The sequence below is a fragment of the Equus caballus genome, chromosome 26, assembly GCF_041296265.1.
Source record: "Equus caballus isolate H_3958 breed thoroughbred chromosome 26, TB-T2T, whole genome shotgun sequence".
Taxonomy (NCBI): Eukaryota; Metazoa; Chordata; class Mammalia; order Perissodactyla; family Equidae; genus Equus; species Equus caballus.
The window spans coordinates 39,627,704-39,645,749 of record NC_091709.1 but is presented as its reverse complement, the minus strand read 5'-3'; the positions used below and the strand labels follow the sequence as shown (position 1 = coordinate 39,645,749).

The window sequence follows — 18,046 nt, the reverse complement described above, 5'->3', positions numbered from 1 at the left end:
CTCAAGGACATGGGAGCCATCCCTTTGAAATATCATCATCAAAAAAAGACAGGGCCCCCGTCTCCTTGTCTCCGTGGGAGTAGTTTCCCTAAGCACCAGCTGGCAAACCCACACGGTCTAATCACACTGACAAATGCCCCTTCCCACTTTCTTGTAATGTTCCACTTTCCTGACTTTGCTGGAGTTTCCCCTCCCTACTCTCTCACCCTCAGGTTAAAATACCCAGTTACCTCTGCACACCTCGGAATTGAGCTCAGCTCTCTCCACCACCGCAGTACTTACTGAATAAAACTGGTCTTCACCACCTTTAACTAGTGTCTGGCTTTGCTTATCTTTGACGCCTTCTAGGCTGCGACCTCCTGGAGGCAAGTGCCATTTTCTCTTTCTAAAGGTTTTATTCACTTTGGCACACAGGGTACTTGATGAGAACCCGTGTACCGGACAGGGCGCCCTGCAGCAGGGACGTAAGGACGAAAGACAGTCCCTGACCTCAAGTGGTTCCCACCTTAAGAAGGCAGCACAGAAGCCTATGAGGTACACAGTCTCCCCAAAGCCCAGTAAGAACACCTCCCTTTCACAACCACCAAAATTCCTAGTTGCTCCTGAGACCTCTATTTCCTTCCCAAACACAATTTATAAGATAGGAGGTTATGAGAAAGCCACGCATTCATCGGGAGGGTCCCCAGGCTCCTGACCTCGTCCCCTCGAATTTGTGGCGGCCTCTTCACCACCTCCTTCACCAGCTGCAGCACCCTTTCGGTCTGCAGGGTGCTGAGCGCACAAATCAGGTCGACGAGGGTTAGCTGGGATGCACTCGCTGCTGGGATGATCTGTTCAGGCAAAAACAATTCCTTTAAAGTATACAGAAAGAAAACAAAAGAGGGATACACAGAAAGTGTTCTATAATAGTTGCCCCTGGAGAAAGAGATTTGTTTTAATCTTTTAAACACATATATAAATGAGGACTGGGTAAAGGACTCCCTTGGTGGGAATAAAGAGCCAGTTATGCATTTAATCACAATAACGTGTCAGCATCTGAATAAAAGGTGCACTTGATGATGGGGCAGTAACCCTGGTGTTTTCGAGCTTAGAAAGCATTTTGGAAACAGGTATACTTAATCTGAAGGAAACAGGCTAGCATTAAGAGACAGCCCCAAAAGTATGAGGAAGTAAGAGAAACAGATAAATCAGGTTCACCCTAGCTGGCCTTGGCAGGAAAACCCATGTGGGAGGTACATTTTGATGACTGAAATCTCCATAACATGGTCACATGCACTTGGAAGTATCAGGTTCATCACCAGGACAGACTCCACAGGTGCTAAGCAGGGTGACCTGGGCCACCAACCTCTCATGCCTCCTCGAGGAAAAGGAACCCATGTTGGGCACTGAGCTAGTGTTCAGTGGGTGGGACAGACCTGGGACAGACCAGGTACAAGGTAGGAACCTGGATGGTCAAGAGAGGGAACAAAGGAAGAGGTGTGTGTTGGTTTTGCAGAAATGGGTAAACCAAACCCCTGGAGCAGTGAGTGGAGAAAGAATGCGTGAAAAGCAGATTGAAGTTATTTTCAGGGATAGAAATGTGATGACTTAAGTTTTTAATAAACTTTTGTTGAGTGTTACTATCATCATTATTTTTTGCTGAGGAAGCCTTGCCCTCAGTTAACATCTATTGCCAATCTTCCTCTTTATGCCTGTGAGCCACCGTGACAGCATGGCCACTGACAGACGAGTGAGTGGTGTAGGTCTGTGCCCGGGAACTGAACTCGGGCCATCGAAGTGGAGCACGCTGAACTTAACCACGAGGCCATCAAGGCTGGCTGGTGAGTATTATTTTTATAAATTGAAAAAGCATATGGACCCTGGGTGACAATGATGCGTCATTGCAGGTTCACTGATAGCAACAAGTGGATCGCTCTGCAGGGATGTTGATAACAGGGGAGGCCACGCATGTGTGGGGGCAGGGGATGCACGGGAAACCTCTGTACCTTCCTCTCATTTTGCTGTAATCTAAGACTGCTCTAAAAAAATACTGTCTTTTAAGAAAAATGGTTAAAAAAAAGCTCTAAGATGGTACTACAACCAGGGAAGGGCCCTGTAGGGGTGCTCCGGTGCTCACCGGTGGGATCATGAACCATTCCTTGAGCTGGGTGGTAGGCTCATGGTGGTTTTCTAATTCTTTGAAATGTACATGTGATATACATTCTCGTACGTATGCTATTAGATATTAGATTTAAAAGGTTAAATAGAAGCACTAGATATTCACCATAGAGAGATCAGAAAACAGAAGTCAGGGGTGGGCTCCCCTCTCCACCCACCCAACATGTAGTTCTAGTTGTAATCAGATGCAGCCAAATTATCTTGTGCAGGGGCCGGCCCGGTGGCGCAGTGGTTAAGTTTGCACATTCCGCTTCTCGGCGCCCCAGGTTCGCCACTTCAGATCCCGGGTGCGGACATGGCATTGCTTGGCAAAAGCCATGCTGTGGTAGGCGTCCCGCATATAAAGTAGAGGAAGATGGGCATGGATGTTAGCTCAGGGCCAGTCTTCCTCAGCAAAAAGAGGAGGATTGGCAGTAGTTAGCTCAGGGCTAATCTTCCTCACCAAAAAAAAAAAAAAATCATCTCATGCATTTGAAATGGTGAAACTACTTCAACAGCTTCCGTTGTCGGCCTCCCATGTCCCCTTTGATTACACATTACTCTGGCATTTTGGGCAGAGTAATAAGTTTAACTATTACTTTCGTTCCCAAATGTTACCTTCATCTTACTGTGACATTTCACCTTCTTTCTGCTCCATACTGCTGCAACGGCGGCCGTTAACTGATCTCCGAGATGGGCTGCCAAGGGGTTCAAGAAGTCCAAGATTTTTTGTCGTATGGTCTAAAAAATGGAAAAAAGAAGAGTGATAGCAGAGAAGTCCGGGGCTGTGGCATACTGTATACTCCACCACATCTGTAAATGCCGGGAGCAGGCGCTGTGTCGTCTCAGCGTTCCCAACACCGTGCTCTGGGTCACGGGGAGAGGAGTTGGATGCATGAGAATGTGTGATGCACGGTGGGGAAGCTGGGTGGACAGGGGATGGTTAGTGGAGCTGAGCAAGAAGAGACTCTGGGGAGACGATAAACATGCCCCTCAAGGAGCCGTGAGCGGGGCAGGTGCTTGAAGGAAGCCCCCGAATGCTTTGCAGAGACAAGAGAGAAAGGGAGGACAGTGGGGCTGGCGCTGTTCCCATCCTGAAACCCCCCAGCCTAAGTTTGTCTCCATCAGCCCAGGAAGGGCTTATACTCATTAGGAAAGAAGTTTTTCAATTTCCAGAAATTAGTATCATTCAACTAATTTTATTATGTGATTAATTTAAAATAAACCCACAACACGGCCCTGGACATCACTCACCAGCCTCCCTTTTGCTACACACGGATTTGTCTCCGTTCCTGGAACCTGCCATGTTCCTTCCTCTGTAAATCCTGGTGGTCTCCCAGCTTCTAACACCCCTCCCCTGGTCAAATCCTCTCACCCTGGGGTCTCGGCTCAGCCACTGCACCTCAGGAAGGCCTCTCTGGCCCCCAGATCAGGCCGGGTTCCTTGCACATGCTGTCAGGGCACCCTGCATTTCTTTGTAGCATTATCATCATTGTTTTTAAATTGCCAGTTAATGTCTGTGTCTGCCATGAGAGCAGGGACTTCCTCTATCCTGTCCACCAGCCTATAATCAGGGCCTGGGCCACAGCAGCAGGCACGCAAATGTCTGTGGAATGCATGAATTTACTGAGCGCTATGTCCCCACGGCCTACGTTGAGCATCACGTTAGACACAAGTGAACATGGGACGGAGATGTCTTCCCATTCCACCATGTTTTCTGCTCTAGAAAGATGACCAGGGATCCCAGCTCAAGGCCTTGGGTCCTTCAGGGAGGGTTAGGGTTAAGTGCTCAATAAATGTCAGCCATCATCAAAATGAATCTTGCCATCAGCCCCTGAGGCAGGATACTAACAACTCATTTAACAATCAGACTCTGGGGCCACCCTGTGGCTGAGTGGTTAAGTTCATGCACTCCGCTTTGGAGGACCAGGGTTTCGCTGGTTCAGATCCTGGGCGCGGACATGGCGCCACTCATCAGGCCACAGTGAGGAGGCGTCCCACATGCCACAACTAGAAGAACCCACAACTAAGAAAAATACACAACTATGTACCGGGGGCTTTCGGGAGAAAAAGGAAAAATAAAAATCTTTAAAAAAAAAAATTGGACTCATTTTGGATGAGGAAGCTGAGGCTCAGAGAGGTTGAGCACCTAAGGGTTTTCTGAACCCTTTTTAGAGCAGGTTCCTGTAGCAGCTTGAAATATAGCAGATTTCCCTTGGAGGGCACCCCTGAAACTGACAGAACATTCTGGAGGCCACCTGTGCATCACAGTACCTAAAAGCGCACTCACCTGGGCATCAGTCTGCCTGGGTTAAATTAAATCCCAGTGTTGCCACTTATCAGATGTGCAGTCGAGGGCAAACTCACTTTCTCTATGCCCCAATGTCCTCACCTGTAATCTGGGAATAATAGTACCTACCTCGCAGGTGAGGACTAAATACTCTAGTAAAGCACAGCACTCTGGATAGTGCCTGGCATCGTGCCTCCAAGTGAGGAAACCACAGCACAGAGAGGTTAATGAACTTGCCTAAGGTCCCATAGTGTGGCCGAGCAGAGAGCTGAACTCAGGCAGTCTGGCTGCCCTGCTCTAAACCACCCCACTCAGCCCAGGAAGCTGGATGCCCATGTCAGCCCTGAGGCTGTGCCTGGCACCAGGGGTGCTCAGTGGACGTGAGACACAGCCAGGTATTTCTGAGCCGCCACATGTGGCAATCTGAGATTGAGTCATGTGCCTGGAAACCTTCCAAGGCAGAGACTGTTACAGCCGAGGGGGAGTGGACTACAAAGGTTCTGCATTATACGCTTCTGGTTTAATAAAAAACTGAAAGATACCGCAACATTCCACCTTGACGTGCCCGTGTTCAAGGCACCACTAAAAGGCAGGACATAAGAAAGAAGCTGTCTTGGTAGAGGAGCTTGAGAAATAGGTAAGGACTTTCAGCACCCTGCCGGGAACGCCCAGCGACTTTATTTTTAGCTAAAAAAAGGTGGGGAGAGGACAAAGGGGGAAAAATAATAGGCTGAAAACCACCCACAAAGGCTTTCTTTATAGCAACAGAAAACTTATTCTAATAAACTGGAGATTTCTCCTTCTGACTTACTTCTAACTTGGGCTGCATCGAGCACACTGTTTGATTATTTACCTATATACTCCTGCACGTATTTCTTTTTCATGGGACAATACAAGACAAAGGAAACAATGCAACCACAGAGGAAGTTCTCTCACTTTGGTGGTTTTAAAGTAAACGGAAGAGGATCCCTTCATGGCTCCAAGGAGATCAATGGGTCTCTTCTGAGTCTCCTCCTTTCTGAGAACATTCCAGAGAAGGGCCATGGTGTTAACAATCCGGGGCAGCTCTTCCAGGATGGCATTCTTGGCATTTTTCAAATTAGTAGGATCACGTACGGCAGGGGTCTAAAGATGAAAATGAATGTGAGACTCTGCGGCAGCTGTGGCACCGTCCCCTTCTGGTGAGGACAGCGGTGCTGGGGGGACGAAGTCTGGGCTGTAGCACTCTTCTGAGCAAGACCCACCTGTGGTGGTCTGGAAGCAAAACGCTTCCCTGTGCATTTAAAACCCAGGGTTTTCTTTCAAAAGAGGATGTCTGTGAGTCTGAGGCTCCACGTGACAAACTCTTTCAGTCACTCAGCCACAGCATTAGCTGCATTCTACAATTTAAATTCCAGATAGGGTAGGGCAATTAACAGCTAAATGTCTTCCAATACAGACTCATGAACACCATGAGGTCAAGTAAAAATACACGGGGGGGGGGGGGGGGGGTGAAGATTACTTTTTATCCTATTTAGTTACTGATGAATAGGCAAGGGCAATAGGGGCCCAGAGGGAGTGCCAGAAGAACAAAACCACAGGGCTGGGGCTGGCTCTGTGGCCAAGTGGTTAAGTTCTAGCGCTCCGCTGCAGCGGCCCAGGGTCCGGGTCCTGGGCGTGGACATGGCACTGCTCGTCAGGTCACGCTGAGGCGGTGTCCCACATCCCACAACTAGAAGGACCTGCAACTAAGATATACAACTATGTACAGTGGGGGTTTGGGGAGATAAAGCAGAAAAAAAAAAAAAAAGAAACATTTATCAGGGGCTGGCCCCGTGGCCAAGTGGTTAAGTTCGTGCGCTCCGCTGCAGGCGGCCCAGTGTTTCGTTGGTTCGAATCCTGGGCGCGGACATGGCACTGCTCATCAAACCACGCTGAGGCAGCGTCCCACATGCCACAACTAGAAGGACCCACAACAAAGAATATACAACTATGTACCAGGGGGCTTTGGGGAGAAAAAGGAAAAAAATAAAATCTTAAAAAAAAAAATTTAAAAAACAAGAAAAAAAGCAAACCACAACTGCATTACTTACATACATATATTTGCATGCATAAATTTGCATATATATTTGCATTACTTACATATGTATATTTCTTATTTGAAACAGACATAACCCAATGAAGACAAAACAATATATGAAAAACACCTCAAACTCAGGAAAAAAAAATTTACCTTTTTGTTTTGGTTGGGTTGTTCCAAAAGACAAAAATGACTAATGGTTGTCAGACCCTCCAAAAGAGTGAGTGGATAATCCGGAGAAATGTTTTCCCTCTTGGAGGTTATGCTTTGGTGAAGAAATGAGAAACCAGTTTTGAGAATTTTTAAGAATGAGGACATAAAATTTTTAATCTGACATATAAGCATAGAAACCAGAGAGATATCACTATCTTAAAAAACAGGGGCTCTCATAATGAAATACGGTTATAATATTGGGGCTCTCATAATGAAATATGCTTATAATACTGGGGCTCTCATAATGAAATATTGTTGCAATACTGATAGGCATCTTTTGTGATATTTTACATTTACATAGTTGCTTTGGAAAAACATTTTCAGATGTTTTAGAATTTCTGTGAAGGTGATTAACGTTTTTATTTTTGTTTTGCAGAAATAATGGAGAGTGACTGACTTGTTCTGCAATACTGAGCTAGCCTGGGGAGCGGTATGGAATTAAAAATAAAGGATCTGAACGTTCAGTTCCTTGTTACGTCTCCTGACAATAAAGAGGCTTCTGATTAGGCTGACATTATCCTCCAAGGAGCTTCTACAGCCAGTCAGCTCTTCATTATAAAAGCTGTCATTAAAGCAATAAAAGCCATCATTAAAGCCATAATAATGCATCAAAGGGTCAGCATACCTAGTAGAGAGCTTCACAGATTCACTTTCATACTGCTTGATCAGCTCGTCCAAGTTTTTGCAAATCTGGACGATGAAGGGCGTCACTGTCCAGCCCAGGGACTTCCCGAAGTACGGCAGGGAATGCGTGACCAAGCTCACCCAGGCTGGGTGCATGCCGTAGCCGTAGGCTGGCTGCAGGCCTCTCACCACAGCGGACACCAGCAGCCCCTGGGAGGTGAGGGGGTGGGGCTGCACGTACTGCATGGCGCTGATGGCCTGCTGGAAGTTAAGGGCCCTCTGCCACTCCCGGGACAGGTCTGGCTGATTTTCCGCTTCCTCTTGGACCTGGCCCAGGTGGTGTTCCAAGACAATCAGCACCTGAAGTAGCTTCAACAGCTCGATCTGCAGTGGGTGCTCACTCCAGATCTGATCCTGGCCCAAGTTGATGAGACTCTCCTCCAGGAGGCTGTCCTCCCGTAGGGCCCGGCCCCGCTCTGCGGTGGCCAGTCCATAGCGCTTCTGGCTCGTGTACATGGATGCTGATAGCGAAAGCAGGACAAACTCCTGAACTCTGCACCTCTGCAGTAAGCTGTGGATGAACTCCACGTTCTTCCCTTCAGCAGACTTGGCCACCGAGACCAGCTGCGTCATCATTCTAATCAAAACCTCCACACTTTTGACCTGTACATCCCGGTTGCCCAGGATGTCCCGGTGGGAGACCTTCAAGTAACACGGATAATAGCTGCGCAGGAAACTCAGGCACAGGTAGGTGAGCAGCTCGATGAGCAGAGAGTGGGGGCACACGTTGGGAGACTGGGTCCGGAGTTTTCCGTAGAAACTCTGGCCAACGAGGGCCTCCTGGTGGCGAGCAAGAAGGTTGGAGATGAGGTTGAGGTGTGCGGTGGAGCTGGTGTCCATGCTGGTCCTAGACACAGCCTCGATAAATTCCTTGGGGTTGGTTTTGAGCACGGCCTCTAACACTGAGAAGGCATAAAGGACTCGCCGGGAGTCGTAGGGCTGCAGGTAGAGCAGAATGTGCTTAAACAAGGCCTCGATCTTCTCCTGCTTTTCCCGCTGCTGCTTCAGCAGCCTGGACGTGGTGAGGGCCTGGAGCTCCAGGTCAGCTTCCTCGTCACTGGAGAATGACTCTGAAGCCTGGGTTCTGTCTGAGTCCACACGTGTCAGGTTTAATTTGGCACTGGACTTGAAGCTTTCTGCCTGGAAGGCTGCCAGGAAGGCAGAGCGCTTGGGGTAAACTCTGCCTCCCATGGGGATGGGTGCACAGCAGTTCTCTTCATTGCTCTGCTCCTGCGGGTCATGGGAAGGGGAGGAAAATGAGGATGTGTTCTCGCTGTCCGTGTGGGCAGAGCTCGTGTCTGCAGACTCGGTGTGCTCACTGCTGTCTGGAGCGCCACAGGCCATCTTGTCGGGAAGGTCCACGTAGTAAGGAAGGTCATCTTCGCTCAGCTCGCTTCCCGGTGGGCACTTCTCCGGTTCCTTCTCCACCTCGGCCCAAATGGCCTCGCGGTCCACGGTGGTGAACTGGCTCAGAGGTGCGCTCTCTTCAGAGCCGCCTTCCTGGAGCTCAGGCACTCCATTTGCCCCTTTGAAAGAGGTTTTCTTTCTGTTAAACCAACGATGCAAGTCTTCTGAAAATTACAAAATGACGGATGACTTCAGAACAGAAAGGCCAGTTAGGACAAGTTAGTTCTAAAGTGGTCTTTGTCTTAAAGCCAGGCAGAAAGATCAATATTAATAAAATTCCCCCATGAAACTATGACACCAGAGTCTAGATTACATTACAGACAGAAAGTGGCCAAGCACAGTGAACAGGTCTTTTAAAATGCTCAAGGAATCGGATTTAGTTACATTGTCATAGAAAATATAAATATCACAACGTTGGGGTGAGGGTGAGTTAAAAAATGCATACTATTTTGTCACAGGAGTTTCCTTTCAAGAAACATTTCCTACAGAAATGTCAGCAGAAGGTTTTCAAGGCTATAAAGGGTATCCATTGAAACGTTATGTGTAAAGACAAGCTGGGACACAAACAAAACAACCACAGTAAGAAACTGAAACAATCACGACCATGCATGAAATGGAAATTATTTGGATTTTTAAAAGATACATCTACATGTACAGATACAGAGTAATGGCAGGATACATTAAGTAAGTAAAAGAAAAAAAATCAAGCTGCAGAATGGTATGTATAGAATGAGCCTATGTAAGGGAGTGTAGCCATAACATGCAGCTATGAAAAAGTCTGGACGAATATCTGCCACACCATTAACAGTAACCAGCTCTACCAGCTGGCATTACAAGGGACTTTCACTTGTGTCTTTACTTCCTTATTACTGCAGTTTTAAAAATAAGCATGTTGGTACTTCTGTAATCATAAAATCCACGACATTTAAAAACATTCAGTTCTCTTTAAAAGGGAGTGAAAGCCAGAAGTCTTTGGTACTGCTGAACATTTTTAATGTGCACCTTTCAACAAATCTATTCCATGAACGTTAAGCAAGATTAGGAAAAAAGGAAGAATTAAGATATTAGAAATAGATGAGCTGCCTGATGTGCATATTAATATTTTAAAAACAGACTTCTACAAGATTACAGAGGTAGGACGGTGGGTAAGCAGCACACTTTCAGGCGCTTCCGGGGAAAGAACAAGGCAGAGAACGGCCTTTTTCTCTTACGAGGGAGGTAGCGGAAAACATCAATGAGAGGAAGCAGCAGGGAGTGCCACGAGCCATTAAAACCCAATGAGCCCTGGAGTTAAAACTTTCTTCTTAAAACAGACAGAAGAATACTAAGAAATTTAGCCACCATAAATGACAGCCAAATTTCTAGAAGGTGCTCAGTTTTTACTTCCTTGAATTTTACTCTCCTTTAATGTAGAATAATAAAATACCCCCTCTTTGAGAAGGCAGCCAGCTCTCCCTACTAAAGGAAAACCAGAAGTTACAGTTTTAGGCAAGGAACCCTGTAAACAGAGGAAGCCATCTCAGAAATCTGCTCATTTAGGCATTAGGCTGTTTTCTCTCCAAGAGAAGACTGAGACAAACAGAATATTTACATCCAGTGTGCTAAATGAATGAACTCAAAGCTTGTAACACCATCACTTAGAAAATTGCAGGAAGTCATAAAACACAGCTATTGTGGGAAGTGATGTTAGTTCGCAGACACTGATCCTAGTTTAATGAACTCATCAGGTTTATCTCAGTCTTTCTTTTTTTCTTTCTTCTTCCTACCTATGTTCTTTTAAATTTGCGTTAAAGATGCCTCTGGAAGTTTTTGGAACCCAAAGGTTTATTTCTTAGGCATTTCCGATTATATGTTAACAGAATTTTACAGCTGGAAGGAACCTTAGAGAGCAGGTAGAAAAGAAATTAGTTCCCTTGTTGAAAGTTCACAAATAAAAGTTGTTTTCATAGATAAAGTACAACTGACCAGATTACAGGCAAATTTCGACATTCTGGGTCACTCATGCCTGGAGGCAACCGCAACTCTCCGCTCGGTCTCTTCTGGAGAGAACTGCCAGCCTGGCCACTCAAACTTAACTGCATGCCAGACATCAAATTGCAACCCTCCTTTTCTAAGGGAAGGCTCTGCTTTGGAGACATGTGGGTAGATGCTCTGTTATTCTCTCCTCCTGCCTTAGATGCCCCTGAATTGACTTCTCTAGCAAAAGAATCAAGAATCAGCTACTTTTATGGAAACATGGGTTACTATCATTTTCCTTTTTTATAAAAAAAAAATCTAACTTTTCAGTGAAAAAAACAATCCCACTACCTAGTGTTTCTACGTGCTGGTTCATCTGATCTTTAAATTTTAAAAGTCTCCACAAATTTACAAAGTACCTTCACACTGTTTGAATCTAGCAAAATCACAAAGTGGGTCTAAGTGCCTTGATTATCGCAATGGGCAGTGGGGTCCACGTTGCCCCTTCCTCCCTCCCAGGATGGGGGAGCCTGGGGTGTGCTCACCTGGTGAGTTCTCCTGCTTGAGGCAGTGGATGGAGGTCCTCTGGGTTTTGGGCTGGAGCAGGAGCAGAAGCACAGGTTCCAGGATGCGCGCCACGTCGCCGAGGGAGAGTGCCCGCACCAGCCAGCCCTGGGCTGCAGCGCCAATGGCGCCGTCCGTGCAGGTCAGGCTGTCCAGCACGACGAACAGGGACCTGCGGGTGGGAAGAGCACCACCAAGTCAGCATTCAGCACCCCTGAGTGCCAGGACACCCTTAGGGAGCTTCACCCAAGCTGGGCTTGTAGACCCAAGCAGACAAGGACAACAGGAGTTCAACCTTGGTTTCACACTAGAATCACTGGGGGAGGTTTTAAAATCTCGATGCCCAGGCCTCACCCCAAATCGGTTAAATGGTACTGTGGGAGTGGGTCTCAGCATCAGAACCAGCTGCATCTAAGGCTGCGTGTCTGGCCCCACACCTCAAGTTTCAGAAACAAGGTAAGGAATTCTTTTTAAAAAACAACATGGAATATAATGTATCTACAATGAAATTCACATCTTAGGCACACGGTTGATAACATTACAAGTATATAGAGCCAGTGTGGCCACTGCCCCACTCAAGATCCACACCATCTCCATTTCCCTACCAAGTCCCCTCATGGGGCATGTTCTAAAAGCTCCTCAGGTGATTCCAGGGCATGCTGGGCTTCCTCCCTCCACGAGCAAATTAACAAAATTCCTGCCATGTATTCATACGTGTCTGGCCTAAATTCACTTAGGAGATTATGGGAAACATCTGCTGTGCATCAAGAAAATGGGGTCATGCTTTCAATTTCCCTCCCCTTGTCCAGCCCAATACGCTGACCGGGGGCCTCTGCAGTTTCCTTTGGGTTAAGGGTAAGTTATAAGAAAGATGGCCTCACCGGTCAAAGGAGCGGTTGTGAGATGTCACTCGACTGCCCTGGATCTCTCTCGTCAGGTGCCAGATGACGGAGAATCTAAACAGAGCTTCCAGTCTCGTTCCCTTGATTAGGAAACAGGAGGGAGTGAGGAGCCTGGTTTCCTAACAGAACACCGTTTTCAGTCATTGGGTGTCTGACTCGGCTGGGAGGAGAGGAAGACCTGCATCCTCTTTCCTTGTTCACTGTAACACGGATGCAAAGTGCAGATTCAAGACTCGGGGTTAGCCCATGCCCAGGGTCACACCCAGGCCTGCGGTCAAAGGAAAACACAGGAGAGCAGGGGGTTCTCACGCTCCTGGGAAATGCCGGGCCAAATGGCTTAGAGAACAAGGACACAGCGTGACTGCAAAGGAGAGCCAAGGCTGAAGGGGATCATGCATCCTCCACGACTGCCTACTTCACCAGTAGTTCTAGAAGCCCTTGCACCGGTACTTACAGGTCCTGCCAACACCACACGAGAGTTTGGGTAGATTTCCCTGGGGAGCCTTCATGTAGACACATACCACACTGTGAGGACTCTAAAGGAGACGGCTCGTGCTTCCAGAGGCCTTCCAGCCCCGGGGTTCTCTAACACTTCTGCTCGTTACTCAGGATGTCCACTGAACTCCAGAAGCGCATCAGCTGGATATATGTAAGTCTGTCCTGGGCACGTAAAGTGACGGCAGCCCAGCATTTGGGACCAGTGCAGGATGGAGGTTACAGGCCGTGACGACTCACCTTGTCAGGGTCCAGGAGGGCGTGGCAGATGATGTCCTCGCAGATGTTGGCTGTCGGGGCCAGGCAGTGTAGCCGATAGAACAACTCTACACAGGTGACATGATGTTCCCGGGTCTCCTTGTTCAGCTGATTCCAAAGCACACGAGCCACCCTCTGGGACAGAGGGCAGACCGTGTGAACACAGGCAGCACCTGCTCATGTCTTTGCAAATAGGTAAAAAGCCAGCCTACTGCGAAAGCCTTTCAGACAACAGGCTGCCAAAACCTATAAGGACAGTTTAGTTCCAGTATCTCATTCACATCTAAAATGTCTAAATGTCTCTTCCTTAGTGTCTCAGACTTTCCAGGGTGTCTGCTGACCCTACCACCTCCAGGGGAATTTGTTCCATCGACAGGCCCCAGGAGAGGCAGCATATCTCTATCTGTACCACATGACCCCTAACCCCTTGGTCCCCATCACTGCTGTGGGGGACTGGACAAGAAGGCACCTGACCCAAGGGTGGCTCACTGACAGACTTTAATAGCCTTGACCAGTTGGTTCAGAATTATAAGAAGGAGATACAAGCATCACTAGCTATGAGAACTAAGCTTACGGGTTACAAGGCCGACAGAAGGCCAAGTGGCAACCAAGCTAGTTAGGTGACCCCTGGATGGCAGAGGTGCAGGACAAGCAGCCTCAGGATCCAACAGCTTCCAGGGCGAGATGCCAGGAGACCCCGCATTCCACTCCTGACATTTGACTCCCACAGGCTTGCTCTATCTTTATGATAAACTGCATGTTTCTTCATGAGCTAGCTGGAACAGCTTTCAGCTTCTTGCAAATTAAATGAGCCCTGTAATATATAACTTTAAACTACTTTCCTACTTTTTCCCCAAGAAAGATGGACAACACCTGCTCACTACCTTCAGCAATAGTATTTATTCAATCTGACAAGTGCTAAGTTTCCCTGGAAGCTACAGAGCCCCAAGCCTTTAACCTTACAAATTAGGGCACAAGTCTGGTCAGCCTAGAAGTGAACACAAATCTTTACTGAGTACTTGCTGCAGGGCCAGAAACTGTGCCAGAAGCCTGGGACAGAGAGATGGACAAGGCAGCCACAGGGCTTGAGCAACCCTTTCTGGTTGTCACCAGAGGTGCCATATTCCTTATCACAGTGACTACAACCTTAGGGATAACTTCAAATAAATGGTCTGGGAAGGGGCTGGCACAGTGGCGTAGTGGTTAAGTCTGTGCACTCTGCTTTCGTGGCCCAGGGTTCATGGGTTCGGATCCCAGGTGTCGACCTACACACCACTCATCAAGCTGTGCTGTGGTGGCGACCCACATACAAAATAGAGGAAGACAGGCACAAATGTTAGCTCAGGATGAATCATCCTCAGCAAAAACACCCACCCACCCACTTCCCGGTGGGAAATACCTGATAGAAGTCTGTTTTCTCTGCAACAACTTTCAATATTCCTGGAGCAATGGGAGGAACTGTCACCATCTGCAGCTTGCCAAAAAATGGGTTGTGTCCAGAGCTTTTATAGCGTTTCATCTTGTCTTCAATGACAAGTGCCAGGGACTGGGAATGGTTTATCACTTCCAGCAGAGTAGAGATGGCCACGTTCTGGAGGTAGCAGTCAGTCACACAGCAGCAAATGGTCATAAGGGATTTCAGCCAAGATGGAAAACTGGAATCGCCGGCTCCTAAAAGGAAGCCGACCAGAGAGGATGGAAACACACAAAATCACATGAGAAGGGCTCTCCAATGTGCAGATTCTAAGACACCCTTAGATTCGGGAAGTCTCGTGGATAGCAGTGTGATAACCCTCTGGCGGTAATGCAATATGCCGCCATCATTCAGGGCCAGAGGACAAATGACACTGAGCCTGGTTTCATAAATTTATCAGACTCTTTGAATTCTGCAAATGTCAATCTCAGAGATTTGAGATGATTCAAAATGTACGTTCCTTTTTCTTTTATTTTTTAAATTTACATATGGTAAAATTACATTTTTGGGCGTAGAGTTCAAAATGTTTTTTCAAAGCTCTCTTGGTGGCAGGGCGCATGGCATTAGCTTTAAAAGAGGCCAAAACTACATGAGGCTATCAATTCTAAAAGCAGTCCTTCCAAGTATACTGTCATTGGCAGCTAATGAGCCAAGAGACAAATTGCACCAGCAATATAAGGTAATGACTACACGAGGGGAAATCTTTGTCCTACATTCCCACCAACTAAGTCACTCTTTCTTGTTTTCCATCTTCCCCTCTATCCCTTTTTTTCTTTAAAATGTTCACTGCCTACTACGGACGGAACTGTGTCTGCCCAAAATCGCTATGTTGAAGCCCCAACCCCTAACATGATGGTATTTGGAGGTGGCGCCTTTGGGAGGTGATTAAGTTTAGATGACCTCATGGGGGTGGAGCCTTCATGATGGGATTAGCGCCCATATAAGAAGAGACACCAAGCAGATCCCCCTACACACACTCCTAGGATGTGAACACACAGTGAGAAGCCCGCCCTCTGTAGCCAAAGGGAGAGCTCTTACCAGAAAATGCTAGTACCCTGACCTTGAACTTCCAGCTTCCAGAACTGTGAGAAAATAAAGGTCTGTTCTTCCAGCCACCTGGTCTATGGTATTTTGTTACAGTGGCCCGAGTTGACTAAGACACTACCTGTTACGGATTGAACTGTGTTCTTCCCCACAATTCTTACACTGAAGTCCTGACCCCACGACCTCAGAATGTGATCTTATCTGGAAATAGGGTCGATGGAGATGTGATTAATTAAAATGAGGTCACAGTGGAGGAAAGTGGGCCCCAATCCAATGCAACTGGGGTCCTTATAAAAAAGAAATTTGAACAGACATATACATAGGAAAAATGCCATGTAAAGACCGGAGTTATAACGCCAAGGAACTACCAGAAACTGGGAGAAAGGCCTGGAACACATCCTTCCCTCGCATCTTCAGGGGGAGCATGGTCCTGCCAACACGCTGATCTCAGACCTTTGGCTTCAAGAACCATGAAACAACAAATTTCTGTTGTTTAAGCCACTTAATTTGTAGCACTTTGTTATGGCAGCCCGAGAAAACTAACACACAAATCTTCAACCAGTCTCATGAAATAGCCTATTTACTGACTATTATTAGGCACCTCTTATGTTCCAGACCATTTAAAGGGCTGTGCTGAAAACCCAGAGTTTAAAAAGTACAGGCCCCGCCTCATCCATCTGCCATCTGGTGAGACACACGGCAAAAGCACACACAACTAATGACAAGATAAAGAAGGAAACAAACGTGGCAGACAGCTCCTTCTTGGCTGAAATGAGTTTGGTGAATCTCTACACATGAGCTGTCTGAGCACTGTGACTCTTTAGGATGGACTTCAGTGGGGCCGCCCTCTCACCTGGAGGCTGGAAGAGCGTTTCGCAGAGCCGCTCCGTCTCCTCCTGGGACAGGTAGACGGGGAAGGTGGTGCAGTCCAGCAGCAGGTGGCAGGCGGCAGCGAAGGTCTCCCTGCAGCCCTCCCGTGAGCTGCCCAGGTCAACGACCACCTGGTCCACAGCCCATTCTCCCTCTTTCATTCGGCCACGGCTACTGCGCAAAGGTGATGGCGACTCCACGTTCCTTGTCTTAAACGGGGACCCTCGAACCGTGAACAGGTCTGAGAGCATCTGCTTAAACTGGGGCACACTGATGGGCTTGGCCTCCCACAAGCTCTTCCCACCGGACTCGCTCGCCGCCCCGCCCTCATCCCTCTGGCCTGCGGGCTCTTCAGACTTGTTTTCTTCTCCGGACGCTGTTAACTGCACTCCAAAAATGTTCTTGTGGGCAAAGTTGGCAATTAGCTCTTGGATGGAAAGAAATGCCCTCTGCATACTCCCATCCTTCTTCCAAACATCGTCTTTTTCAGGAGAAACCCTGGGGACCCGCAAGTGCTCAGAGAGCTCTGGCGACGAGGCACTGAGCCCGATCCCGCTGTCTTCAGATTTAAGGGGGGGAAACGAAGCATCTTCATCACCCGGAATCACGATCTTTGTGTCCATAATTACATGACCGTTTTCACCTTTCACTGGACTCTGCAAGAAATGGAAGTTTGTATTGTGTATCCCGTAAGATGAAGAGATTCAAATACCAACTGCATCAGGCTAACTATGAATGTGAGCTTCCTGTTTTTAAAAATCATAATTCTCTGTGTACAAGTGTATAATAAAATGAAGAAGGCACACCAGGGGCAGGGAGGGGACCAAGGAGGAGGACGGCACACGGCCATGCTCTTCTGGTAGGCTGGCTTTGAGCCCACTTTGTGTTATCTATTTAGACCCTTCAGGGTTCAAAAAGGCCATTTAAAAACAGTTTCTGGGGGACGGCCTGGTGGTGCAGCGGTTAAGTTCACACGTTCCGCTTCGATGGTCCCGGGTTCACCGGTTCGGGTCCTGGGTGCGGACATGGCACCACCTGGCAAGCCATGCTGTGGTAGGCATCCCACATAGAAAGTAGAGGAAGATGGGCACGGATGTTAGCTCAGGGCCAGTCTTCCTCAGCAAAAAGAGGAGGATTGGCAGCAGTTAGCTCAGGGCTAATCTTCCTCAAAAGAAAACCACAACAAAAACAGTTTCTGATAGATTTAAAAATATGAATGAGGAAGCTGGGCTGAGAGTAGAATAAAGGCATGAAGAAATAAGACGAGAAAGCTAGAACAAAGAGTTTATATGTGTATACCTATAAAATACGTTCATATTTATGCGTATACACACACACAAACACACACACATATATTTTGGCTTTTCCAAAGGGATGACACTTCAACCTTTAATGAATCAATCTCGTTTCTTATGCTGTTAATTAGCTAATATTACATTAAATTTAAAACTCTTCAGTGTTTAATCTCCGGTGCTAAGGAAAAGGAGAGAGTATTATGCAATTTTTGAAACATGGTTATAGTTGTAGACTACACATGCTTCAACTTTATATATTAAATCGTTCTTAGGATATTTTTTCCTAATAGCTACAGCAACTAAGAAAAAAAAAAAGACTAACTTGAAATTGAGGCAACCATCTGTAATTAGTCTGTAAATGGAGGCTCCAGGTCCATCAGGCAGCTCACCGGCCCCCCA

General features: G+C 47.3%; 1 protein-coding gene across 4 annotated transcripts in view; it reads right to left on the bottom strand.

The window, feature by feature from the left end:
- Positions 1 to 18,046, bottom strand: part of DOP1B (DOP1 leucine zipper like protein B) — a 97,877-nt gene that overhangs the window by 26,270 nt on the left and 53,561 nt on the right. For all 4 annotated transcript variants that reach the window (XR_011432852.1, XR_002804224.2, XM_023630120.2 and 1 more), the window contains exons 14-23: positions 16,336 to 17,008; positions 14,364 to 14,635; positions 12,947 to 13,099; positions 12,191 to 12,291; positions 11,291 to 11,481; positions 7,324 to 8,953; positions 6,639 to 6,750; positions 5,363 to 5,551; positions 2,755 to 2,877; positions 696 to 830 (exon numbers count right to left, since the gene is read on the bottom strand). Coding sequence is in view for 2 of the 4 variants with exons in the window: in XM_023630120.2 (XP_023485888.1) it covers positions 696 to 830; positions 2,755 to 2,877; positions 5,363 to 5,551; positions 6,639 to 6,750; positions 7,324 to 8,953; positions 11,291 to 11,481; positions 12,191 to 12,291; positions 12,947 to 13,099; positions 14,364 to 14,635; positions 16,336 to 17,008 (3,579 nt within the window). In the remaining 2 variants the exon portion in view is untranslated. The remainder of the gene's footprint in view (positions 1 to 695; positions 831 to 2,754; positions 2,878 to 5,362; positions 5,552 to 6,638; positions 6,751 to 7,323; positions 8,954 to 11,290; positions 11,482 to 12,190; positions 12,292 to 12,946; positions 13,100 to 14,363; positions 14,636 to 16,335; positions 17,009 to 18,046) is intronic.